This window comes from Actinia tenebrosa, unplaced genomic scaffold (assembly GCF_029948245.1).
Source record: "Actinia tenebrosa isolate PJP-AT-01 unplaced genomic scaffold, QUT_ActTen_1.0 utg344__unscaffolded, whole genome shotgun sequence".
Lineage (NCBI taxonomy): Eukaryota > Metazoa > Cnidaria > Anthozoa > Actiniaria > Actiniidae > Actinia > Actinia tenebrosa.
In genome coordinates, this window is record NW_028292606.1 from 856,315 (window position 1) to 883,601 (window position 27,287).

Below are 27,287 nucleotides of genomic sequence, written 5' to 3' on the forward strand. Positions count from 1 at the left end.
CTCTTCTGTGTTTTTGCAAAAAACTGTTCCACAGAATGAGCAAGATAACCGTTGTAGATTCAAGGAACACTAGTTTTCTTAGTGTGCAAAACCAAAGGCACCATCCAGTTGGGTTTTTGATAACCAACCCTCCATTGATGATCAGTTTCTATTCTTCTCATAAATCGAGAATTGGCCGTAGTGTGAATGGCATTCTTATGCGATATTTTGTCTTCAGTGGATCGGATGAAGGAAGTAAGTAGATAAATGATAAAACTGCTTTTATTTTCTTTGTAGAGCTCTAGTAATTTTATTGGAAGTTTAGATTTTTGTTAGATATAGTATCAGTGATATTCAACTGAGATAAAAAAGTCTTCTTCCCTGCGGTTCGTGACATTGAGAGAAAGGGAAAGTGTGGTTGAGGATGATTTTTCTAGAAATAGAAAACTTGCTCCCTAAAATGATATGTTTGAGATAGTTATGACGAATAATTAAAAATAAATATATTTCTTCAGGTCCGTGTTCGGAAAAATTCAACTTGACGGTCACAGACGTTGAATCTGGTAGAATCAACATTTCTTGGACATCTCTGACAACCTATCCACACACCAACGTTTCTGGTGACCCTACGTATTTGGTGTTTTACAACTCCACTGCAAAAGGCGTCAATAATTTTACCCTGATAACCAACTTGACATCAGCTGTGATTGACTATCTTTCTTTCAACGCATGGTATTCGATAGAAGTTGTTGCCTTTTTCTATGGCTCGAACAACATCGAACGAGCTTGTCCTGTACTAGTAAAGACGGCAGACAAATGTAGGTGTACCTTCATTGTTAAATAATAGTTTTGCTTTCCTTTTGTTTTTCTTTATGTTCTCATCAAATTACGATGACTAATATTTCAATTGATGCCCTGTTAGCCTTGATTAAAGTGCTACACTGAACATCGAACATCGCTTCATACATTTCTTTGTAGTTTATGACCAAAATATCAGTAGTAAAGGGAGAAAGAAATACGCAAACACCCCAAAATATAAAGTAACAAGTAATGTGAATTAAGCACATTAGCCACCCTTTGGGTTTCATAGGAATTAAAAAAATTAAGGATTTATATACAAAGAAATATATGTAGCAATGCTTGATGTTGAGTGTATGACGTCACAGACTCCAAAAAATAATCGTAAAAATATCATACTTTCGTCCTGAATATCGAGAAAAAACTTCATACAGTGATTATTGGATATTTAAAGAGTATTCTAAGGCGTACATGGGTTTTTTTTCTTTTCTCAACCCAGCCTGTCAAATGCTGGTGGTACTGGTTTTTTCATCAAAGATGATATTTGTTGTTCTACTAGACCAGATCTTTCAACTTCTTCAGCTGACTTTGAATCCTTATGGATTGAAATTGAGAGTAATTTAAATGATAATATAATCTGTGGAGTCATCTATAGGCATCCCAGTTCCAATGTTGACACATTCATAAACCATTTAAATCAGTCTCTAGAAAGAATTAGTAATGAGCACAAATACTGCATCGTTTATGGGTGATTTTAATCTTGACCTTCTAAACGCTGATTCACATTTTTCTACTAATGAATTTCTAAATGTCTTAAGATCTTATGTCTTTACTCCTCACATACTGCAACCCACCCGTATTACAAATCACACCACACTGTTAGTGGGAATATAGTATATGATATCTCTGACCATCTTGCTAATTTTCTTATTATTAATAAACTTCCTGCCATTCCAAAAAAATAATAATAATAAAAATGGAAATTTTTAAGCGTGATTATTCAAAATTTCGTGAATTAAATCTTATCCAAGAAATTCAAAAAAATGATTGGACTTTCACTTCTTCAATATCTAATAGTGACCTGCAATTTAATACCTTCTACTCTAAATTAACTAACATAATTGATAAGCATATTCCACTAAAAAAGTTAAGTAGATAAGAAATTAAGTTTAAAAGTAAACCGTGGATTACTTCGGCCATTGAACGCTCTATTTCAGTTAAAAACAAGTTTTATAAGAAATATATTTCAACTAAAATTCCATACTATTTCAAGAAATACAAACTATACCGTAACAGGTTGAATCATCTTATTAAAATCAGCAAAACTAATTATTATAAACCTATTTTGAATCCAATAAGTCTCATATTAAAAACATTTGGAAGGGTATTAAAGAAATTGTCAGCATGAAATCTGGGAATAGAGGATTTCCTTCAAAACTTTTAATTGATGATAATGAAATAACTGATAGTAAGCAATTTGCTGATGCCTTTAATTTCTTCTTCACCAAAATGGGTCTCAAGTCATCCTCTTCTATACCTCCTGTTACTAAATCTGCTTTATCCTTTCTTACTAACTGCAATATAAATAATTCTTTTCACCTTAATCCTACATCTTCAAGTGAAATTGAAGAGGAAATTGACAAAATTAATAGTTCAAAGTCAACTGGCCCTTACAATATTCCAACCAAGATTTTAAAACTTCTCAAGCATCAATTATCTACACCTTTAGAAAATATTTTTAATCTATCCCTTGCATCTGGTTGTGTACCTAGTAATTTTAAAATAGCTAAAGTTATACCAGTACACATAAAAGGCTCCCAACTTGATGTAAATAACTATCGTCCAATTTCCTTGCTTTCGATATTCAACCGTCCACCACCGTTAACCATTCCACTTTGCACGCCATTCTCTCTATAACTGACAAGATGCAATCAGCAATTGATGAAAGCTCTTATGCATGTGGTATATTTTTAGACCTATCAAAGGCATTTGATACTGTTGACCATGCAATGTTATTACAAAAACTTGATCTACTTGGTATCAGAGGTTTAGCAAACACATGGTTCAGGTCGTATTTAGAAAAAAGATTTCAATTTGTATCTGTGGGAAGCATTAAATCTGACTTGCTTCCCATTTCCACCGGCGTACCGCATGGTTCTGTATTAGGTCCAATCCTCTTCCTCCTACACATTAATGACTTTAACCATTGTTGCAACTCACTTGATCTACACTTATTTGCTGATGATTCAAATCTTTTTCTTTCAAATAAGAGCCTCATACAACTGGAATCTCTTATAAATGACCAATTAAAATCTATACATGAATGGCTTTGTGCAAATAAACTTTCCCTTAATATAGACAAGTCCAATTTTGTTATCTTTCACCCCTCGCAGAAGAAACTCAATCATTCTGTTTCACTAACCATAAACCATAAACCCCTTAAAAGAGAATTGAACATCAATTACATAGGCATCATTTTTGAATGTCATCTTAATTGGAAATCTCAGGTTTCACATATATCCGGTAAACTAACGCAATATAGGCATTATCTCTAAGATCCGCCATTTTGTCAATATTGATATATGTGTTACTCTGTATTATACTCGGATCTACCCCTTCTTAACCTATGGCATTACTGCATGGGGTAACACCTACTGCTCATTTCTTGAACCTCTATTAATTCTTCAAAAAAGAGCAATAAGACTTATCACATTTTCTGATTTTGATGCCCACACCAGTCCTCTTTTTCTAAAGCTTGAAATATTAAAGTTTTCTGACCTATTGACAATTTTCATTCAAAGAGGTTACATGAATCATTTAATCCATTCTTCACACAAGTAAATGCTATACATAATTACAACACACAGCTTGCTAGCAAATCATCACTCTATATTCGAAAAGCAAGAACTAACTTTGGAAAATTCAACATCAAATTTGTTGGAGTCAAAGTTTGGAATTCCATTGATGAGTCATTTAAAAAACTTAACCTCTCTCAATTTAAGGAAAGACTGAAAAGTGATTTGCTTTGTAGGTATAAAAACCGATGACAATTATCAAATTTGAAATAACATCAACATGAAATCAATAAATATGGCAAAGAACAAATTTTCTTTTTTACTTATCAGCATAATTCTTTGATCCTTACTTTTCTTATTTTTTTCATGTATATCTGTATGTATCTTTGTAATATTCGTTATAATCATTTCTTTCTTCTATAATTTAACTCTCTTTTTTTTTTCTTGTATATTTTATTTAATTCCTACAATACTTCATTGTTAACTATACTTTCTATTAAGAACACTTTACCTGACTACATTCTGCAAATGTTTTTACAAACCTACTAGCTACCTCGATTAACCTCTGGTTACTGTAGCTAGTATGGCACCTTAAAAGATATCATATTTGTATTTTAGGTTAAGTTCAACAATTGTAAATAAGGTGCTAAATAAAGATTTGATTGATTGATTGATTGATTAGGAAGTTTCAGCTGAATCCAAGTTTGAGCGATTTTCGTCAGAGTAGCACTTTAAGCCATACACTAGATAGGTAGATATATTTTGATACACCATTCAGTAATGAATTGAATAGGATGAGAATGGTTTCCAGTACTTAGTCATCTAATATTTTTTACTTTAATTAGTGAAAGTACGCCTTGGTGGCGGAGAAACACCGAACGAGGGACGAGTAGAAGTCTACTACAACGAAAAATGGGGTACCGTATGCGATGAGTATTGGGACATGAACGATGCTAATGTGGTGTGTCGATCACTGGGTCTACCTGCTGCAAGTTATAGTTTTTCTAACGCCTACCGGTTTGGAAGTGGCTATAAAAGTTCATGGATGACACGATTACAGTGTTCAGGAAGAGAGAGCAGTCTAGCAGACTGTAACCACGCAGGATGGGGAAAGACATCCTCTTGGTGCAGTTCCCATTACTACCATGCTGCAGTGGTATGCGGACATCCGCCAGGTAATGCTATGCAGTATACAATTTTTAGTTATTGAGAAAAAAAATTAACGTCAATCGTTATTATTATTATGATTATTATTATTATGATTATTATTATTATGATTATTATTATTATGATTATTATTATTATGATTATTATTATTATGATTATTATTATTATTATTATTATTATTATTATTATTATTATTATTATGATTATTATTATTATGATTATTATTATTATGATTATTATTATTATGATTATTATTATTATGATTATTATTATTATGATTATTATTATTATGATTATTATTATTATGATTATTATTTTTATTATTATTATTATGATTATTATTGGAGATTCAATTTCTAAAATTATTGCTCATAATTGCAAAATGTATAGCATTATATATATGCTTCTTTTGATTGCGACGCTATCAAGAACGAAACCCAATTTTCCAAAAGGACGCAGTCTTACATCATTACCAATTCTTATTAATCTTATTGACGTTTTATCGCAGTCAATGAGATAGGAATAAATGACCTGTCAGGAGTGATCCAAAGTCCAGGTTACCCACAGTACATGAGACAGGCGCACTACCAGTGGACGTTTTCATTTTCCACAGCCAATACACAAGTGGCTTTGTACTTTGACAACATTGATTTAAGACGATATCATGTGGGGTAGGTATGAGATTTTCTGGGTGAACAACTTAGAACCAAATTATTACAATACGAAGTCGGAAAATTAAAAAAACGTTTTCCGCCAATAAAAATCGTGTGACTAGCCTGTGTTTTTGCAAAAAACTGTTTCACAGAATGAGCAAGATAACCGTTGTAGATTCAAGGAACACTAGTTTTCTTAGTGTGCAAAACCAGAGGCACCCTCCAGTTGGGTTTTTGATTACCAACCCTCCATTGATGATCAGTTTCTATTCTTCTCATAAATCGAGAATTGGCCGTAGTGGCAATGGCATTCTTATGCGATATTTTGTCTTCAGTGGAGCGGATGAAGGAAGTAAGTAGATGAATAATAAAACTGCTTTATTTTTTCTTTGTAGAGTTGTAGAGATCAAGTAATTTTATTGGAAGTTTAGATTTTTGTTAGACATGGTATAAGTGATTTTCAACCGAGATTAAAAGGTCTTCTTGTCAGCGGTTCGTGATTCTGAGATAAAGGAAAACTGTGCTGGAGGATAATTTTTCTAGAAATAGAAGAGTTGCTCCCTAAAATGGCATGTTTGAGATAGTTATGACTAATGATTAAAAATAAATATATTTCTTCAGGTCCGTGTTCGGAAAAATTCAACTTGACGGTCACAGACGTTGAATCTGGTAGAATCAACATTTCTTGGACATCTCTAACAACTGATCCACACACCAACTTTTCTGGTGACCCTACGTATTTGGTGTTTTACAACTCTACTGCAAAAGGCGTCAATAATTTTACCCTGATAACAAACTTGACATCAGCTATGATAGACTATCTTTCTCTCAACGCATGGTATTCGATAGAAGTGGTTGCCTTTTTCTATGGCTCGAACAACATCGAACGAGCTTGTCCTGTACTAGTAAAGACAACAGACAAATGTAGGTGTACCTTCATTTTTAAAGAATAGTATTGCTTTCTTTTTGTTTTTCTTTATGTTCTCATCAAATTACGATAACTAATATTTCAATTGATGCCCTGTTCTCCTTTATTAAGCCATACAATAGATAGCTAGATATATTTTGACATACCATTCAGCAATGAATTGAATGGGATAAAAATGGTTTCCAGTACTTAGTCATGTAATATTATTTACTTTAATCAGTGAGAGTACGTCTTGGTGGCGGAGAAGCACCGAACGAGGGACGCGTAGAAGTCTACTACAGCGGAAAATGGGGTACCGTATGCAATGAGCATTGGGACATGAACGATGCTAATGTGGTGTGTCGATCACTGGGTCTACCTGCTGCAAGTTATAGGTTTTCTAACGCCTACCAATTTGGAAGTGGGTACAAAAGTTCATGGATAACACGATTACAGTGTTCAGGAAGGGAGAGTAGTCTAGCAGAATGTAAGCACGGAGGATGGGGAAAGACACCCTCTTGGTGCAGATACCATGACTATCATGCTGCAGTGGTATGCGGACAGCCACCAGGTAATGCTATGCTGTGTGCATCTTTTACTTACTGAAAATAAAAAAAAATTGAAGTTCATCGTTTTTATTATCATTTGAGATTTGAATTTCTAAAGTTATTGCTAATGACTACAAAACGTATAGCATTATATGCTTCTTTAGATTGCGAGTCTATCAAAAATGAAATGCATCTGTCCAAACTGACGCAGACTTAGTTCATTACCAATTAATGCTATCAACTTTAATGACATTTTCTCGCAGTCAATAAGATAGGAATAAATGACCTGTCAGGAGTGATCCAAAGTCCAGGTTACCCACAGTACATGAGACAGGCACACTACCAGTGGACGTTTTCACCTTCCATAGCCGATGCACAAGTGGCTGTGTACTTTGACAACATTGATTTAAGACGATATTATGGCGGGTAGGTATGAGTGTTTTTGCCTGTACACCTTAAAACCAAACTACTACAATACCATGTCGGATAAATATGAAAAGATATTTAGCTAATAAAACTCGACTGACTTTCCTATGCTTTTTTCCAAACAACGGTTTCACAGAATGAGCAAGATAACTGTTGAAGATTCAAGGAACACTAGTTTTCTTAGTGTGCAAAACCAGAGGCACCATCCAGTTGGGTTTTTGATAACCAACCCTCCATTGATGATCAGTTTCTATTCTTCTCATAAATCGAAAATTGGCCGTAGTGGCAATGGCATTCTTATGCGATATTTTGTCTTCAGTGGACCGGATGAAGGAAGTAAGTAGATAAATGATAGAACTGCTTTTATTTTCTTTGTAAAACTCAAGTAATTTTATTGGAAGTTTAGATTTTTGTTAGATCTAGTATAAGTGATATTCAACTGAGATAAAAAGTTCTTCTTATCAGCGGTTCGTGACCCTGAGAGAAAGGGAAAGTTAGGTGGAGGATAATTTTTCTAGAAATAGAAGAGTTGCTTCCTAAAATGGCATGTTTGAGATAGTTATGACTAATAATTAAAAATAAATATATTTCTTCAGGTCCGTGTTCGGAAAAATTCAACTTGACGGTCACAGGCGTTGAATCTGGTAGAATCAACATTTCTTGGACATCTCTGACAACCGATCTACACACCAACTTTTCTGATGACCCTACGTATTTGGTGTTTTACAACTCTACTGCAAAAGGCGTCAATAATTTTACCCTGATAACCAACTGGACATCAGCTGTGATAGACTATCTTTCTTTCAACGCATGGTATTCGATAGAAGTGGTTGCCTTTTTCTATGGCTCGAACAACATCGAACGTGCTTGTCCTGTACTAGTAAAGACGGAAGACAAATGTAGGTGTATCTTCATTGTTAAAGAATAGTCTTGTTTTCCTTTTATCTTTCTTTATGTTCTCATCAAATTACAATTGCTAATATTTCAATTGATGCTCTGTTCTCCTTTGTTAAGCGATACAATAGATAGGTAGATATATTTTGATATACCATTCAGTAATGAATTGAATAGGATAAAAATGATTTCCAGTACTTAATCATGTAATATTATTTACTTTAATCAGTGAGAGTACGTCTTGGTGGCGGAGAGGTACCGAACGAGGGACGCGTAGAAGTCTACTACAGCGGAAAATGGGGTACCGTATGCAATGAGTATTGGGACATGAACGATGCTAATGTGGTGTGTCGATCACTGGATCTACCTGCTGCAAGTTATAGTTTTTCGCACGCCTACCAATTTGCAAGTGGGTACAAAAGTTCATGGATGACACGATTACAGTGTTCAGGAAGAGAGACTAGTCTAGCAGACTGTAAGCACGGAGGATGGGGAAAGACATCCTCTTGGTGCAGATACCATGACTATCATGCTGCAGTGGTATGCGGACAGCCACCAGGTAATGCTATGCTGTGTGCATTTTTTACTTATTGAAAATAAAAAAAAATTGAAGTTCATCGTTTTTATTATCATTTGAGATTTGAATTTCTAAAGTTATTGCTAATGACTACAAAACGTATAGCATTATATGCTTCTTTAGATTGCGAGTCTATCAAAAATGAAATGCATCTGTCCAAACTGACGCAGACTTAGTTCATTACCAATTAATGCTATCAACTTTAATGACATTTTCTCGCAGTCAATAAGATAGGAATAAATGACCTGTCAGGAGTGATCCAAAGTCCAGGTTACCCACAGTACATGAGACAGGCACACTACCAGTGGACGTTTTCACCTTCCATAGCCGATGCACAAGTGGCTGTGTACTTTGACAACATTGATTTAAGACGATATTATGGCGGGTAGGTATGAGTGTTTTTGCCTGTACACCTTAAAACCAAACTACTACAATACCATGTCGGATAAATATGAAAAGATATTTAGCTAATAAAACTCGACTGACTTTCCTATGCTTTTTTCCAAACAACGGTTTCACAGAATGAGCAAGATAACTGTTGAAGATTCAAGGAACACTAGTTTTCTTAGTGTGCAAAACCAGAGGCACCATCCAGTTGGGTTTTTGATAACCAACCCTCCATTGATGATCAGTTTCTATTCTTCTCATAAATCGAAAATTGGCCGTAGTGGCAATGGCATTCTTATGCGATATTTTGTCTTCAGTGGAGCGGATGAAGGAAGTAAGTAGATGAATAATAAAACTGCTTTATTTTTTCTTTGTAGAGTTGTAGAGATCAAGTAATTTTATTGGAAGTTTAGATTTTTGTTAGATCTAGTATAAGTGATATTCAACTGAGATAAAAAGTTCTTCTTATCAGCGGTTCGTGACCCTGAGAGAAAGGGAAAGTGTGGTGGAGGATAATTTTTCTAGAAATAGAAGAGTTGCTTCCTAAAATGGCGTGTTTGAGATAGTTATGACTAATAATTAAAAATAAATATATTTCTTCAGGTCCGTGTTCGGAAAAATTCAACTTGACGGTCACAGGCGTTGAATCTGGTAGAATCAACATTTCTTGGACATCTCTGACAACCGATCTACACACCAACTTTTCTGGTGACCCTACGTATTTGGTGTTTTACAACTCTACTGCAAAAGGCGTCAATAATTTTACCCTGATAACCAACTGGACATCAGCTGTGATAGACTATCTTTCTTTCAACGCATGGTATTCGATAGAAGTGGTTGCCTTTTTCTATGGCTCGAACAACATCGAACGTGCTTGTCCTGTACTAGTAAAGACGGAAGACAAATGTAGGTGTATCTTCATTGTTAAAGAATAGTCTTGATTTCCTTTTATCTTTCTTTATGTTCTCATCAAATTACAATTGCTAATATTTCAATTGATGCTCTGTTCTCCTTTGTTAAGCGATACAATAGATAGGTAGATATATTTTGATATACCATTCAGTAATGAATTGAATAGGATAAAAATGATTTCCAGTACTTAATCATGTAATATTATTTACTTTAATCAGTGAGAGTACGTCTTGGTGGCGGAGAGGTACCGAACGAGGGACGCGTAGAAGTCTACTACAGCGGAAAATGGGGTACCGTATGCAATGAGTATTGGGACATGAACGATGCTAATGTGGTGTGTCGATCACTGGATCTACCTGCTGCAAGTTATAGTTTTTCGCACGCCTACCAATTTGCAAGTGGGTACAAAAGTTCATGGATGACACGATTACAGTGTTCAGGAAGAGAGACTAGTCTAGCAGACTGTAAGCACGCAGGATGGGGAAAGACATCCTCTTGGTGCAGTTCCCATTACTACCATGCTGCAGTGGTATGCGGACATCCACCAGGTAATGCTGTGCTGTATACAATTTTTGCTTATTGAAATTAAAAAAAAAAAATAGATTAAAGTTTATCGTTTTTATTATCATTTGAGATTTGAATTTCTAAAATTATTGCTAATGACTACAAAACGTATAGCATTACATGCTTCTTTTGATTGCGGCTCTATCAAGAACGAAGTTCAATTTTCCAAATTGGCGCAGTCTTACATCATTACCAATTCTGATTAATCTTATTGACGTTTTATCGCAGTCAATGAGATAGAAATAAATGACCTGTCAGGAGTGATCCAAAGTCCAGGTTACCCACAGTACATGAGACAGGCACACTACCAGTGGACGTTTTCATCTTCCGTCGCCAATGCACAGGTGGCTGTGTACTTTGACAACATTGATTTAAGACGATATCATGTGGGGTAGGTATGAGCATTTCTGGGTGAACAACTTAGAACCAAATTATTACAATACGAAGTCGGAAAATTAAAAAAACGTTTTCCGCCAATAAAAATCGTGTGACTAGCCTGTGTTTTTGCAAAAAACTATTTCACAGAATGAGCAAGATAACCGTTGTAGATTCAAGGAACACTAGTTTTCTTAGTGTGCAAAACCAGAGGCACCATCCAGTTGGGTTTTTGATAACCAACCCTCCATTGATGATCAGTTTCTATTCTTCTCATAAATCGAGAATTGGCCGTAGTGGCAATGGCATCCTTATGCGATATTTTGTCTTCAGTGGATCGGATGAAGAAAGTAAGTAGATAAATGATAAAACTGCTTTTATTTTCTTTGTAGAGTTGTAGAGCTCAAGCAGTTTTACTATAATTTAAATAATTTGCTCTAACTCAAAAGGATGATTTTGTTTTACAAAAAGGAAAAAAAGGAATAGTTTCTACATTTATTCAGCTTTCAGAAAATGTATACTTTGTTGAGGTTTTAATTAAAAAGTTTTGTGCTATTAAGAGTTGAATGTGCACTGGTCGATAGGGGTACCCTGATACCTTAATTAAAAACTACTGTCCGTACATAGCAACTCCTTGGAATATTCTCGAGCCATTTTAGATTTTCGAAAAAAAGGAAACATGCGTTGATGGCTGAATCTGAGCTAGCGTGTTCGTATGCTACTTTGCTTAAATCAAAGACAATTAACGTTTCCGAAAAGACCAAATTCAAATCAAGGTTTTGAAACGACCGGTCGCAATGCAACAGTTATCGCTGTAATGGAAAAGAAAAAAACAAATTTAAAATCATATGCAATATGAATTAAACGCTGTTTTCTGATAATTTTTCCCCCGTTAATAATTCATAGCTCAAAAACATGCAATTCCACGAGAAATACGCTATTGCATTCGTCATCTCAAGGCCATGTCCGTTAAATATCTCTTTTCAGCTCCCTGTTCTAAAAAATTCAACTTGACGGTCACAGACGTTGAATCTGGAAGAATCAACATTTCTTGGATATCTCTGACAAGCGATCCACACAACAACGTTTCTGGTGACCCTACGTATTTGTTGTTTTACAACTCTACTGCAAAGGGCATCAATAATCTTACCCTGGTAACCAACTGGACATCGGCTGTGATAGACTATCTTTCTTTCAACGCATTGTATTCAATAGAAGTTGTTGCCTTTTTCTATGGGTCGAACAACATCGAACGAGCCTGTCCCGCACTAGTAAAGACAAACGAACGTAAGTTGCACTATAATATTTTCTGCTATATGTATGTTCTACAGCAGATGTGATTGACTACTGAACACTTGGTATTCGAACGAAGTTGTCGCCTCTTTCTTGGGGTGTCTGTTCTGTACTAGTAAAGACAGCAGACAAATGTAGGTGTACATTCGTGTTAAAGAATTGTCTTGCTTTCTTTTCGTTTTGATTTATGTTCTCACCAAAGTACGATGACTAATATTTCAATTGATGCCCTGTTAGCCTTTATTAAGCGGTACAATAGATAGCTACATATATTTTGTTATCCATTCAGTAATGAATTAAGTACTCGATCATGTAATATTATTTACTTTAATCAGTGAGAGTACGCCTTGTTGGCCATACAATTGATCGGTATATATATTTTGATAGCCAAAGAAAATATCATATTTGTATTTTAGGTTAAGTTCAACAATTGTAAATAAGGTGCTAAATAAAGATTTGATTGATTGATTGATTGATTAGGAAGTTTCAGCTGAATCCAAGTTTGAGCGATTTTCGTCAGAGTAGCACTTTAAGCCATACACTAGATAGGTAGATATATTTTGATACACCATTCAGTAATGAATTGAAAGCTGTATAAGTGATTTCCAGTACTTGATCATGTAATATTATTTACTTTAATCAGTGAGAGTACGCCTTGGTGGCGGAGAAGCACCGAACGAGGGACGCGTAGAAGTCTACTACAACGGAAGATGGGGTACCGTATGCAATGAGTATTGGGACATGAACGATGCTAATGTGGTGTGTCGATCACTGGGTCTACCTCCTGCAAGTTATAGTTTTTCTAACGCCTACCAGTTTGCAAGTGGGTACAAAAGTTCATGGATGACACGATTACAGTGTTCAGGAAGAGAGAGCAGTCTAGCAGACTGTAAGCACGCAGGATGGGGAAAGACATCCTCTTGGTGCAGATACCATGACTACCATGCTGCAGTGGTATGCGGACATCCGCCAGGTAATTTTTCAATTGCTTGATTTTCATCAGTTTCTTTCCAATTTTTCAGTTCTCTCTTATTATTTCCTCTTTCCAAATATTTGCTATTGGATTTAAATGCTTTGGATAGATAGGTAAGATAGTAGCTAAGGTGGATCGATTGAAATAAGCAGCGCTCATATTACACTCTCCTATAGAACTGTCCTTTTTTTTCTTTTTCTTTTTTTTTTTTTTTTTTTTTTTTTTGCGATGGCTCTGAAACTTTTGAATATTGAAGTATTTTTTATATTGTAAAAATATTCTTAAGACTATATGGTGCAAATAAATACATTGTAAGTTCACGCTTAATTGTGGATTTAAGACGGTTTAGAAATATGCTACGCGAATTATGCACAAATTTGAAAATCTAAGATTTGTTCAGGATTGTTATTGTGAAACGTTTCTTTCATTTTTCACAGTAAAATGTATTTAAGGTCTACGTTTGGCTCCATTATGGGCATCATGTGGAATCGTACGTTTGAAAGATGAATCGTGTTTTATTTTCTTGCCAATTATCTATGCATAGGCAGGGGAGGAAAAGCGAGTTCTTTACCAAATTTAAAATGATTTTGATGCAATTGTCTACGATATTTCCCTTCACAGTTGTTTCCATGAACATTAAAAAGCCTGTTGGAGCTATCTCAAGTCCTGGGTACCCTACCAACATGAAGCAGGCTCACCTCAAGTGGACATTTAAGCTTCCCAACGCGTTTGCCGTTGTTGAATTTGAAGAAACACACTTTTACCGCTATGATGGAGGGTAAGAGGTTTATCTGTTAATATATTAAAAAAACTGAAGAAGCTATTCACTGAGGCTGAGGCAAATAATTGTTTTAGTATAAATACACAAGTGATTCTTTCAAATAAGGAAAAAAAGAGAAGATAAAAGACACATTTAAAAATAGGAAAAATTTGCTTGAAAAATGAAAACAAATATAGTTTCAAATAAAAATGCCTTTGTTACACCAACTTTGAGAATAAAAAAAGTTTGTTTGAGCTTATTGGATTGTTTTAAGTCCTTTTTTACCTTTTAACAAAGTTAGTGCAAATCTTTAGTCCTTTTGGGGACAGCATTTTCTTTCATTATTTCTAATTCCTCTCCGGTAAAAGCAACGAAGCGGCTGGGCGCCGTTTTGGATTATCGCTGGAGGTGATTATCGTGTGAGTGTGAGTTTCTCGTCCAATCAGCGCGCGAGATTTTCAATCATCACCTGTGTATTTTAACTAAATCTGTATATAAAAAAGTTATCGTACACTCTTTATCGACGTCCCCTCATGTTTCTCTCTTTTGCATTGCAAGTTAGAAAACATTATTTCATCACTGGTTTAACTGCCTTGGTCAGACTTGCACCTATTGATTGGTTTATCTAATTCTTAATGAATTATAACCATAGGGTATATAGCCCGGATAGATAGTTGTGATTATGCTTCAGAGCACTTCATTTCCTCATGTTTTATTTGTTTTTTTCCTACAGAAACACCAATCTTACTATTACTGACAAGAGTGGCGAGCAGCTCATTTATTCCAATATCCAATATATGACGAAAGTTTCGAAACTCTTTGAGGAAAGTCTTGAGAAGATAGAATATTATTCATCATTTACGAATAAAAATCATGGTCGAGGATTTAGTATGCGATACTTTTTGTTCAACGAAACTCTAGACAACGGTAAGGAAATGTTTCAAATCTAGGCCTTTTCAGGCGCACCTGTTTGTTATTTTGAGAATAAGATTTTTTACAACACTATGTACACCTTATTCCAAAAACCTTGTCGTATAAAAAAATAAAAAAAACAAATTAAGAAATAGGAACCAATTACGTTTTAACCAAAACAGGTACAATTATTCCACTCAAGATTTTGGACTGATGTTTTTGAAAAAACTTCTTGGTATATACTAAAACAGTTATTTTTATCAATGTAGGGGGCTTTAGAATCGAAATGCACAACAAAATTCTATATTATACCTATTTGTTATTATTATTATTTTTTTATTATTTTATTTTATTTTATTTTATTTTTTTGTTGTTATTCAGTTAGAGGGGAATGGTCTGAATTGACCTTTTTACCTTGGGAGTAATAATTTGCCATTTCAGACCAAGTGTCATTCTCTTGGGAATAATATTCCTTGTTTGAGTTGTATCCATATTCATATGTAGAATCTTTTAATATAGAATCGCTAAAAAAAGAAATGATGCTCTAGGGAATGACACGACAACTGAGTTAAATGAGGAATAAAACATGCTGCTTTTTTTAGTTAAAAGTGCTCATGAAACCAAATTTTCACCCTGTATTTTATTATGAAATATTAAAATTCATGGGTTTCTGGTTATCATGGTGTAATTATTTCTTTAATTCAGCTTTTTTTTTCGTTCTCGAAAGTTGTCTCTGAGAGCCAAAAAGTGTCCGGTCAATTTCGCGTGGTCGAAGGAAAGATGTGACTTCACTGTGAGGACTCGCCGCTACATGTTTACTATAATACTGATAAACGCATGGCCTTCAAACAATATTTTTATTTGAATAAAACATATAAATATCGAAATCTTAATCTGTTTTAGCTGTCTGTTTTGACGTCCACACAAACTTCCAATCTAACTTGGTGATATACGTGGTTTTGTGTCTACAAACGTCTGTCTCAATATATATATTTGAATAAAACATAAAAACATCGAAATCCTAATCTGTTTTAGTTGTCTGTTTTGACGTCCACACAAACTTCCAATCTAACTTGGTGATATACGTGGTTTTGTGTCTACAAACGTCTGTCTCTTCTCATGTTGTGAGGCATTTTGCATTTTATTAGGATTTCTAAAAATTGTTTCTTGACGATCTTTGTAATTTATCTCGGAACGCTCATAAGGTTTAGAACTGGATAGACTGATTTTGTCTTAAAGTAAACTTAAAGTGTATATCAACGACACTTGTCGTAAATTACACTGCAAAATGTAACACATTCTTTTACGTCCTCGCAGTGACGCTATCAAAACAGGCAGATTAGGTCCCAGTTCCCGGATACTTTTTGGCTCTCAGTGACAGCTTTCGAAGGCAAGAAAAAAAATTTTTCAAAAGCTAAATAAATAAAAATAAAAATAAATCCACCATGATAATCAGAAACTCATGAAATTTGATATTTCATAGTGAAATAAAGGGTGAAAATTCGATTTTATAAGCACTTTAAGTAAACAAAAAAACCTAGAAAACTAACATGCAAAGTAACCTAAATAAATTTTTCCCTTTTTTACATGTTTGTAGTCTCAGTTAACGGAAGCTGGAAGATTTCTGGGAACTCAGCAAATTACCAAAGCATAACTGTCAAATGGGTACCATACTCCGCCAGCGGTTTCTCAGTTGCTGGATATCTCATAACCTGTACTCCAGCTGAAGACTGGCTTGTCAACGTCTCTTACGGCGTTGCTTACAAGAACTCTACTGGCGTGTGTCAGAATCTTGTAGGCTATACCTACTATAATGTGACTGTCTATGTTTCAATTATTGACTTACACGAGGAAAACACATTGCTGTACAGAAGTGAATCAACCGTTGTACGAACCCAAGAAGGAGGTGAGAAAAAAATCGATATTAGATATCATTAAAACTCAACTCACAGATAAAATTGAAATTTAGGGTGTTCACAAGTTTTTAGAGGGAGAATTGAAAGGGAGAGACAACAACACTTTACACAAATTTGATGACGAGTCCAGGAATCGAACCTGATACCCTAGGTGAGAAGCGAGTGAAGATCTGCTACCCATTATATGGCTAATTTTAAAAGAAATGTTGAAAACTACAATTGGGGAACAAAATAATGATAACCTTATGCTTCTTATGTTATGTAAATATTTGCACAATTTGGATTTACTAAAAGATAATGGTAGTGGGACTGAGTTGAGTCCAATAAGTTCTGTAATCATATGAAAGATAAACAAAATTGGACAACCACGTAGCGGGAGTCCAAATCGTTTAATTATGATTGGACAAGAGGAGTACATTTGAATCCCAAATTGTACTCTGTAGAGGCCCAATTAAGTTGCTCAATTTTGTTGAGTGTGATAAAAAAAATTAATAAATAAATCGCACGATCTTCTCTTACGATTCGGAATTTATAGATACTCGCCTAAAGCCTCGTCCAATTTTGAAAACTTTCTAAACACTCGTTCCTATAAATTCCGAATTGTACGAGACGATCTTGCGATTTCCTATACGAATTGGACGGCACTAAGTCCTCTTACCAATTAAACAAAACTATCACTATTTCCGAGAAAAATATTTTCGCGATAAATAATGATGACCAGTAAAATAACGAAAAGCAATGTCATATTTTGATGAAAAAGCGCGAAACGTTAGTGAAAAATCTCATAAGAGTGCGCATTTTACTAAAAAGGTATTAAATATATTTAGGCACTGCCTAAAAGCGGAGCTCCTGATACGGAAGTCACAGGGAGCCCAATTTGAATGAATGTGGAAGATGAAATTAAAATCGGATATTAAGATAATATTAAGATAATGTCTCCTATAATAAAAACATGCACTGAAAACGAATCAAAATGCACTACATCGTTTTCTTTGCGCGAGAATACTCTCCCACTTATATGAATTTCGTACACAACTCACCACCAACTCCCCCAGGCGCTAGTTTTTTTCTTGGAAGATTCTTCGACAAAGATCTCCATGGCCGACATTTTTTAAGCTTTGAATTCATGGTTAATTTTACTTATAAACGAAAGATAACTACAAATAATCCAATACAATATCAGGTTTAGTGAAATTTACCTCGGATGTCTTTCATTGAAATCGAAATTTTGGAGATTTTCGAACTTTTATGGACAAATCAAGACTATAAAACAGACTTGAGAACTGGTAAAAAAAAAGGTGAGCAAAATACATTAGCTTACTTTTACTTCTTTTACACTAGAGTGCATTCAGTTAATCCATTGAAACCTTAGTAATACAAAATTGCACAAAATTGTACAAAAGCCTTTGGTTTCTATTGTTTAACTTGCACTATTTAGTACAAAATAGTCATTTGTGTTTCACGGATTAACTGAATGCACTCTAAATGTTTGGTTAATTATCCACATCAAAAGTTTTATGTCTTAACTTAACTAGTCTTAACTATTTTTCGAGAAGCTTGAAAACATAAGCTTATTAGATTTTGAAAATTCAATTTTACCAGTTTTCATCTTGCTAACAACAAAAGTTTTTGAAAAACTAATAAGTTTACATTCATTTATACTTGACAAGAACAACTGAGGCAAAATAAAAAATAACGCAAATTGCAATGCAAATACAAAATAAACTTTTCTTTGTCAGTAAATTGGCGTTTGGAAATGTTTTTCAATATTTTTTTAGCTTTTTGAAAGTGAAAGACAAAGTACCGCTAGCTCTTTATACAACAACATAAATTTAAGCTCATTTTTATAATCATGTACTAGGTCGAAAAGCTCAATAAACAGTTGAATATTTGGTGTAATTTTAAAACTCATTCAATATTTAGATAAATTATCTGTAAAAAGATATAAAATTATTGAATGAAATTCAAAATGAAAGTACTCTTACCATAATAACAAAACAGGTACACTTTTTTCGCATATTTGTCATTCTAGTTCGTTGCTCGTTTGCCGGTAATTTTAGGAATGTTATTTAGCTTTAAACTTTGTCAAAAATCTCTTGGATTTGTTTAATTGTGGAATTCAAAACGCGCTTTTTCAAATGATTATTTTATATCATTTATGAACTACGAATACTCTTCGCATAAGAACAAAACAAATACTTTTTTCGCTCGTTCGTCATGCTAGTTTGCTTCCCGTTTTCCGGTAATGTTGTAGCTATGTTATCTACACTAAATAAAACAAAATAGAAATTTTCCTAACCTCTATCTTCACACCGTGGGGAATTATTTTTTTCCATGATTTCTTCAATAATTTTTTGTTTCGTTTTTACAATATTTACAAAAAAAAAGATAGTTAAAAAGCTCGTTAAAAAAAGTCGTCATTTTCCAAGTGACGTGTGATTTGAAAGCTCGACCAATCAGAAACGCTAGGTACACCTGGCGGGCGACACTTTTAGGGTTACGCACAGGGTTCCCATGCGATGACCACGAAAACTGAGTTGCATAGTTTACCATATTCTATACCTATGGTGCTCCGCTCGCGCGGGGCTTCGGTCCGCGCGGGAACTCCGCTATTAGATTGGCTCTTGCAACTGTCCGTTACAAACTGTACAATTAATGCTAAAATAGGATAGTCTGTCAGCCAATCAGATTTAAGGAAATTGTAATAGTTATGATGATGATGATCATCAGCATCATAATCGTCATCATCATTATCATCATATTATATTTGTCAGAGCAGGCTCATAATTTTGGCAGGTTTCGCTGATTTGGGCCGCTGCTTTCACTTTTACTCACTACCACTTTTTATGCAGACAGTGCTCGACTTACATGTTGATTTTTACGGAGGAAGGAAAACCGGAAAACCCGGAGGAAAACCCTCGTGGCAAGGGAAAGAACAACACTTCAAACAAACTCAATTCACATATTGTTTCGCCTAACGTTTGGTGGTACATGAGCATTTGTCCATTCAACATTGCTAGAGGGAGGTGGGATTGGACGAAAAGAGTTGCTTCCAAATGGAATTGGGCTTCCTGGGTTGTCCTTTTCTTTTTCTTTTTCTTTTTTTGATTGTAGATATTCTCATTATGGTCCACATTTTTTTATTTCATTAGTTATGACTCTTCACATTCTCTTTTCACTTTTACACCTCAAGCAAGTTTATTATTTACAGAGCCGGGAACTTTGTTTTTATTTATACATACCAAGGTGAATATCTTTTTTTAAGTTCCAACTAGTGCACCTGCGAATGTTACTTTGCTTTTGGTGAAACCAACCAATGCCATCGTACAGTGGAAAGAAATACCTCGAAACCAGGTCTATGGTGTACTTTTGGGGTACAGGATAGAATACTATGACTATTATCACTACAATCGGAAGACCATAACAACAAATGACACCGCTGTGATTATTGAAGATCTTCTTCCTGCTGCTCGATATAGGATGAAGATATATGGATTTACTGCTAAAGGAAATGGACCATACAGTTACAAATACTGGACTACAGGTAAGTTTCTATTGGTTTTGTCTGTAAAAACAAAGACCGTGGCAAAACTGCAGTTTTACATTTTTTGGGTTCAAAAAATTAAATACTTTTGATCTTTTTTGTCATTTTCCTTTATTGATCGTTTCTTTGTATATTTTCCTTCGTTTCCTTTTCTCTTGTTTTGTGTTTGTTTTGTTTTGTTTTTGTTCTGTTCTGTTCTGTTCTGTGTCAGTTCCGAAGTACCATCAATAAAGATTTCCAGAGGAACAAAATTTCATCAATTTATTAATTAATACTCATAACAAATTTTCAATTTCTAAGGTTGTGGCGAAGACATCGAGAATCATTCGCAAGGAACGATTACAAGTCCAGACACTTTTGGAAGACGGGTGACGGCTGATTGTTCCTGGAAAATAAAAGCTTCTTTCCAAAAAGCACTTATTTTGATTTTATTTGAAATAGTAGATGTGCCATTATCTTTTCGCTGTGGGTAAGCATGTTCTTTTTATAATCAAAATTAGTTTTACTTGACTTTACTGAGGCATTATTATTATACATTTTACGCACTATCTCACTTCTGAATTGCCGAGAGCCTTCAGCCAATCCTATTATCGTGTGTACTTGTCGTAATAAGTGTATTTCACTCAAATCACGGTATAATAAAACAATTATTGAATTCGGTTTTCGCATGATTTATTTCGGCAGATAACACGGCCTTGGTTTTGAAAATATACGATGTATATCATGTTTATCCTCATCCGATAATTATTTATAACTAAAATTCGTCAAATAGAAGATTACGATACAAAGTTTATATATTACGGTTATTAAGAAAATTCACCGTTTGTTTCCTGAGTTATGACTTTTTAAAGGAACATTTTTGATGGCATAAGAAGGGTTCTGATGTTGTCATAGTAACGTCTCGCGTCATATATTTTAATTTCTTTGGCTTTCCTAGTTTACTTGCTGTCATATTATAGCCATATATTTTTTTTTAGTTCACGTATATGAGGCACAAAACACTTTCCAGCCTTAGTTTTATTTGATTGACGGTAGCCAAACCGAAGAGGCGCGAGCGCCGAATCGACTATGTTTGCCTCATAGAAAACGAGAACGAGTAGTCTAATTGTTTTAGCATAATCCTACTAGCTAATATTATAGTATTGAAAACAAAAAATGACATTGAAAACTTTACTGTACAAGGCGACGGTAAACCAGCAGCACTATTTTCATTCATATTTGCTAGCTCGTCTCGAATAACGTAAAAGCTTAAACTCTACTTCTATAGCTTTTTGTCTCTATTATTACTGTCAAAATGTCTCTTTACAATATTTCTTACCTTATCAGTTCTTGGGATCATTTTTTAAAATTAAATGAGAGATAATTCATTTTATACAAATACTTTGTTGTCAAATCATTCAAAGCCGTGCCATGTTTACAAATTGCTTAATGTAACCGGATTCTTGTCAGTATGACTTGCACTTCTTTATTTATTGTTTCGTCTGTTCTTACCGTTTAAAATTCTTTTTTTAGATGTGAATAAGTTGTCTTTTGGACTTTTTCTGTTCTTTGAGGGAATTTTATAAATGCCATCGTTATCTAGGTAGTCAGTTGTTTTAACAGTTTTTCAACTGTTAAAATAGATGTAATAGGCCATTTGCAATATGGCGTCAAATGTACCAGAATTCCATTTGTTTCGTAATTAGCAGCAATTGTTTTACTATTCTTATGGGAAAATTTGAATAAGAAAGGAAATTCGCGGAGCACTTTGGTAGTGGTAGTCAAATGGTGCCATCATGAAAACGTGCTATTAATAGTCACAACGAATTTTTGTATCAATTTCAGCGAAAACTATGTGACCCTTACAGATGGGCAAGGGAATGTGGCTGATGAAATATGTGGAATACGACAATCATTCACATTCATTTCGTTTGGTTCAGCTATAGTGCATTATTACGTTCATGAAAGATGGACATGGCGTCAACAAGCTTCTATGAAAGCAAATTACTACGTCTTCAACAACGGCATCGAAAGTGGTAATGATAGCGTTTTTTGTTTTTGTTATTGCAGAAGACCTTCTGCATTACAACAACCAGAATCCCTTATACAATTTCTTTCGTTTGGTTAATTAGCAACAATTGTCTTACAGCAATTAGTGTTTTACAGCAATTGTCTTGTAAACAGCAATTGTCGTACAGCAATTGTCTTCCAGCAATTGTCGTACCGAAGGCAATTGTATTACAGCAATTGTACTTACGATTTAGCTGATGAACCATAGCAAATTTCTTTTTCAAGTCATGAACCAACAAATAACTCTAACATTCAAATACAACACCGAGCTCGGGATTAGAATATGGGTTGTATTGGTGAGCGGTAGCGCCGAATAGCGGTGCACACCTTCAGTTCACTTATTTAAGTCTCATTTACATAAGTTTTTTTGCTTTCAATTCTTTTCCTATTCCTTCCTTTCTTTTTCATTTCTTTTACTTAACCTTGTTTTTTTCAATTGTTTTCCAATAATTGCGATAATGTTTTGATTTTTTTTTTCAGTACCTATCATTCCAAAGTGGAATATTTCTGCGCTTAGCAAAAATTCAACAACGATAGACGCCCAATGGTCTGATTATCCAGATAAGAGTGTAAGGGTTGATAAATATATGGCCATAAGCAGTTGGAATACTAATATAAGCGCAGAAACGACAAATGGCAAAGGTAGAAGTGCACAGCTTACAAACCTATTTCCATATACGGATTACAGCATTCAGATACTGGCTTTTATTGACAATTCTTCAAATGCAAGTTTAGCTAATTGGAATGAAACAGTGAAAAGAAGCCAGGAAGTCAAATTAACGACCCTTGATGATGGTGAGAAACAAAGTTATTGCAAATTAAAATCGTTTTTTTTTTTTTTTTTTTTTTTTGACAGAAAATGTTACATTGCGGCGAGTATGATACATGTTTAAATTTAGGTTTTTTCCTTAAACTCAGTACCCATGAACAAATTGAAACCAGGTGGAATCCATGCAGCGTGATATAGCACGCGAATAGCTGTTTCCTTGCTGCAAAATCTTTCTTGGTAACGGTCACACGCAACATAAGTGAATGTCCCTAAATCTACGCATTTACTTTCGTTTTATAAGATGAGATTCAAATATATGCATTTTGGATCCGGAGTAGGAATAAAAACCAATGACGGCCTCAAAATGGATATGCAGTCCGTCTATACTAGTTTGACAATTCCTAGTCGTTTGAATATCCAAAGTACTATTCCTAGACTGATGCCACCTAAAGCTGCGGCAGCCCGTTCAGTTCACAATGATATTGATATTACCCTCTAATACCCATCTTATTCGTGTTCGTTTCAGTTCCTAGTAAAGCTCCTTTAAGTGTGCTTGCACAAACTGCCGGTTTACATAGCATTCTCGTCGAATGGCAGCACATACCTCGGCAGTTCATTCACGGTGTTATACTTGGATACCGTATTTACTATCAAGTAGCTTGGTCGAGACTTTCCTTTAATAGCACGTTTATCAAGTCGAACAAGACTTCCATTATTCTCAAGGGACTTCAAATGTTTACTCAATACCGTGTAGAGGTGGCGGGGGTTACAAGAATTGGCGAAGGACCACGAAGTCGTGGGATATTTGCAAGAACAGGTGAATTGCGATGGTTTGTTTGTTTGATATGTAATATAACAACGATGCAATATTGTCGTAGCAATTGGCTTAGTTACATTTGCACGTAATGTAGAAGTGAAGACACGTGCATGGAGCTAGCAGCGAAGAATAAAGATGATCGCTCCATTGCGTTTTTTTACTCATTTGCATCCTTAAATCCAAATGAGTACATTTACATCGCTAACGCTCTTGTACGGAACTCTAGTACCTCCAACACCTTTCATTGCATGGTTGGCGAGCTTCTTATATCATTCCCATCATTAATGCTTCGTGCACTGAATTCACTAGCTTTCTTTTTTTTCTTTAGTGTTGGTTTCATTTTCATCGAAATCAGAAGATAGCCTAAACTTTTTAAATCTTCTCTAATTTTCCAATTCTAAAACAATCATACGAATCTATCCATTTTACCTTCCATCCATCACCAATTTATTCATTGTTTCATTTCCATTTTTTCTGATATTTTTTTACCCAAATGAACAAGCACCAAGTCAAATTAGATGGGCAATGATGACCCACACTTTTTAGTTAGTTATATTATTTATTACGTTTTCATAAGGCTGTGACCAAAAATTACCTGGAAACTTTGGTACCTTTACAAGTCCAAATTACCCAGACAACTATCCAAGTAACACTAATTGTACGTGGACAGTAGGAAAAGATCTGGCTTTCGAAGACTTATACATCGTCTTCAATTCATTCGAATTAGAAGAAGGGCATGGTTGCAGGTACTAATATTCTTCTGGGTAACTCATGTTAGGGAGCCTAGATATTTAGGGGCAAGGTCAAAATAATGGTCCAAAATAGGGACCCGATTTAATGGATTTAGGTTGGGGGTATACCGACGGAAATACCCTTCCCTCTCGGGTGCCGTTTACATGGGAACTAAGTTGTCCCGGATAAAAGGAATACCCTCTTCCCCGGGTACGCTGGGGGAGTCAACCTTTCCCTAACTTCTTTGTATTTTCATTTCGACCGTTTACATGCGATACAAGTTTTGCTTTGCCTCTGCTAGAAGGGTTACTACTGGTAGAAAACTTGTCCCTGGTAGCAGGGATACCCTTTTATCCGAGATAAACGCCATAATCATATGGAAAGAAGTTGTCCCTATAAACCCGGGACAACTATTGCTTTTAATAGAGATACGCATGCTCAAACGAAAAAGTTTTCTCGGTTAGACAGGTTAAAGCGTTTACATGGGGAAACCTCCCGTGTGCCAGGGTCATTTTCTTTCGCAAAGAGTCATACTTGTATGATTACATTTATTTTTGATTTTTAGTTTTGGAGAATATTTGAAGAAGAAATCCAGGATTTCACTTATAGAGGTGGTGGATACCAGAGAACTTCACGCCACCTTTTTCCCCATTAAATCTAGGCCCGTGAGATGTGAAAGTTGTTTGGAACTTATCCAATAGAGGGTGGAGATAGGAGGGGCCAATGTTAGACTAACTTTCCAAACGAACTAAAGTATTTGAATGATATGATTGATTCCAAAATGTAATAACGAGGTTAGGAGAATTCCAAAGTTGATTGACGATGTGGTATTCCTTTTAGAAACGAATTCGTAAACATTAACGATGAAAAAGGCAACTTGGTGCTAGAAAAGAGCTGCGGAAATAAGGATCCCTATGGGATCAACATTGCCAAAAGATACGCTGTGGTTAGAATGCTGTCCGATGGTGGTATCGAGAAAAAAGGCTTCCATGCAAATTACTTCGTAATTGAGGAAAAATCAAAAGGTATCTTTTGCTACACAGCTAGTTCAAAAACGGGTTGTCGGAGCCAATAGAGATAAGAGCTTATAGGCGAAATACGGTATAGCTATGGGGTCATCACAGGATCGATTACCGTGATTGTGGATATAATGATTTTAAATAAAAAATAATCTAGGTGTCATCTCCACTGATCCTTATGGCTTATCATTTGTCTCCTTTGGCTCAGAAAACCTGAGATGTTTAGATATGGTAATTTTGTTGAATTTGTTTGATATGTTTATAAACAAATAAAGCCCACTGGGGCATGTTGCGGTGGCGTTAACTGGTAATTAATGGTAATGGTGAAGGTAGTGGTGTTGGCATTAATTGTAGTAGTAGTAGTACTGGTGATATTAGCATTAGTTGTGGTTGTTGTTGTTGGGGTTGTCATTAGAAAAGTAAAAAATGTAGCCGGCATAGAATTGTTTTTAGCAAATCATCCCCGGGGGAGGGGAACTCTGGGTGGTGGGTGCTCGTCTGAAATTTCCAAAATGAGTCTTACAAAGGTGGGTGAGGCAGCATACGATTTTTACCCCTAAAAGATGCCAGCTGAAATTAAACAAATTTATAGTTTTGAACTTATACGATTAAAGCCAATTAAAGTTGTCATTGCGCTATTGCTAGGTAATATCTTGTTATCTCAAAAAAATACTCTAAAAGATACCAGCTTGGATTAAAATGACCCAAAATCTTTTAGCCATCCTAAAAGATACCAGATCCTCGATTTCTACCCCTAAAAGATACCATGAGTATCCCCGCCCGTCAATATGGGAGTCCCCTCCCCCCCCCTCCCTCCCCCCCCCCCCCCCCCCCGTGGAAAATCATTTGCTTACGTGAGTTTGACAACAGAAAAAGCACGAACTTTTTTCGTTAACTTAAACAAAATGTCCAAAATGTTATGCTCTTTTGCTCGTAAAAGTCTATTTATATCAAATAGATCAGACTAAGCTATATCAGTTCTTTGATACAAAAGGTTATCCATAATCCGAAATTGTTAAACTTTTTTCAGTCATCAACCTACACGAAGAAAGAGTCACCGAAACTGAAGCCCATTTGTATTGGAACACATCGATTGTAGGAATATCAAAGTTTGTAGTCCTCTACAAAGAAATGGAAAGCTATGATTCGTGGAATGTGATGTCGACTTCTAGTCCACGCGTTACAATAACAAACCTTACGCCACTCGGAAATTACCAAGTAAGAGTTGTTGGTAGTGATGAAAAGAAAGCCTATGGAAGTGATGCGTTTGATTTCGTTACAAATAGACGTAAGTATAGAAAAGCGAGAAGTTATAGGTTTATTTTGTTATTATACAATCATCTACCTATGCGCAGTGTGCCGGATTGGCTCTAAGAACACAATACTCGTTTCACCTGTTCGCGGATGCTTATATATGAATATAGCCCGTGTTTATCTCTTGTTAAAACGGTATGCGAATCAGTACAAGATTCCTTGCTCATGAATAAAGTAATTCCAGTTTCTTGAAGAATAAAAACCATC

The 27,287-nt window shown here is 35.1% G+C and overlaps 1 protein-coding gene across 1 annotated transcript in view; it reads left to right on the plus strand.

Annotated features, from left to right (window-relative positions):
* The window catches only part of LOC116286566 (uncharacterized), a 72,951-nt gene that overhangs the window by 29,136 nt on the left and 16,528 nt on the right, over positions 1 to 27,287 (plus strand). Inside the window, exons 12-41 of the mRNA XM_089025448.1 lie at positions 35 to 234; positions 495 to 797; positions 4,418 to 4,747; positions 5,248 to 5,410; positions 5,545 to 5,744; positions 6,014 to 6,316; positions 6,541 to 6,870; positions 7,111 to 7,273; positions 7,410 to 7,609; positions 7,870 to 8,172; positions 8,397 to 8,726; positions 8,967 to 9,129; positions 9,266 to 9,465; positions 9,735 to 10,037; positions 10,262 to 10,591; positions 10,836 to 10,998; positions 11,133 to 11,332; positions 11,970 to 12,269; positions 12,919 to 13,248; positions 13,870 to 14,026; positions 14,742 to 14,935; positions 16,518 to 16,826; positions 20,102 to 20,380; positions 20,681 to 20,849; positions 22,205 to 22,395; positions 22,910 to 23,224; positions 23,725 to 24,015; positions 24,593 to 24,761; positions 25,588 to 25,772; positions 26,797 to 27,054. Coding sequence (XP_088881574.1) covers positions 35 to 234; positions 495 to 797; positions 4,418 to 4,747; positions 5,248 to 5,410; positions 5,545 to 5,744; positions 6,014 to 6,316; positions 6,541 to 6,870; positions 7,111 to 7,273; positions 7,410 to 7,609; positions 7,870 to 8,172; positions 8,397 to 8,726; positions 8,967 to 9,129; positions 9,266 to 9,465; positions 9,735 to 10,037; positions 10,262 to 10,591; positions 10,836 to 10,998; positions 11,133 to 11,332; positions 11,970 to 12,269; positions 12,919 to 13,248; positions 13,870 to 14,026; positions 14,742 to 14,935; positions 16,518 to 16,826; positions 20,102 to 20,380; positions 20,681 to 20,849; positions 22,205 to 22,395; positions 22,910 to 23,224; positions 23,725 to 24,015; positions 24,593 to 24,761; positions 25,588 to 25,772; positions 26,797 to 27,054 — 7,331 coding nt within the window. The remainder of the gene's footprint in view (positions 1 to 34; positions 235 to 494; positions 798 to 4,417; positions 4,748 to 5,247; positions 5,411 to 5,544; positions 5,745 to 6,013; positions 6,317 to 6,540; positions 6,871 to 7,110; positions 7,274 to 7,409; positions 7,610 to 7,869; positions 8,173 to 8,396; positions 8,727 to 8,966; positions 9,130 to 9,265; positions 9,466 to 9,734; positions 10,038 to 10,261; positions 10,592 to 10,835; positions 10,999 to 11,132; positions 11,333 to 11,969; positions 12,270 to 12,918; positions 13,249 to 13,869; positions 14,027 to 14,741; positions 14,936 to 16,517; positions 16,827 to 20,101; positions 20,381 to 20,680; positions 20,850 to 22,204; positions 22,396 to 22,909; positions 23,225 to 23,724; positions 24,016 to 24,592; positions 24,762 to 25,587; positions 25,773 to 26,796; positions 27,055 to 27,287) is intronic.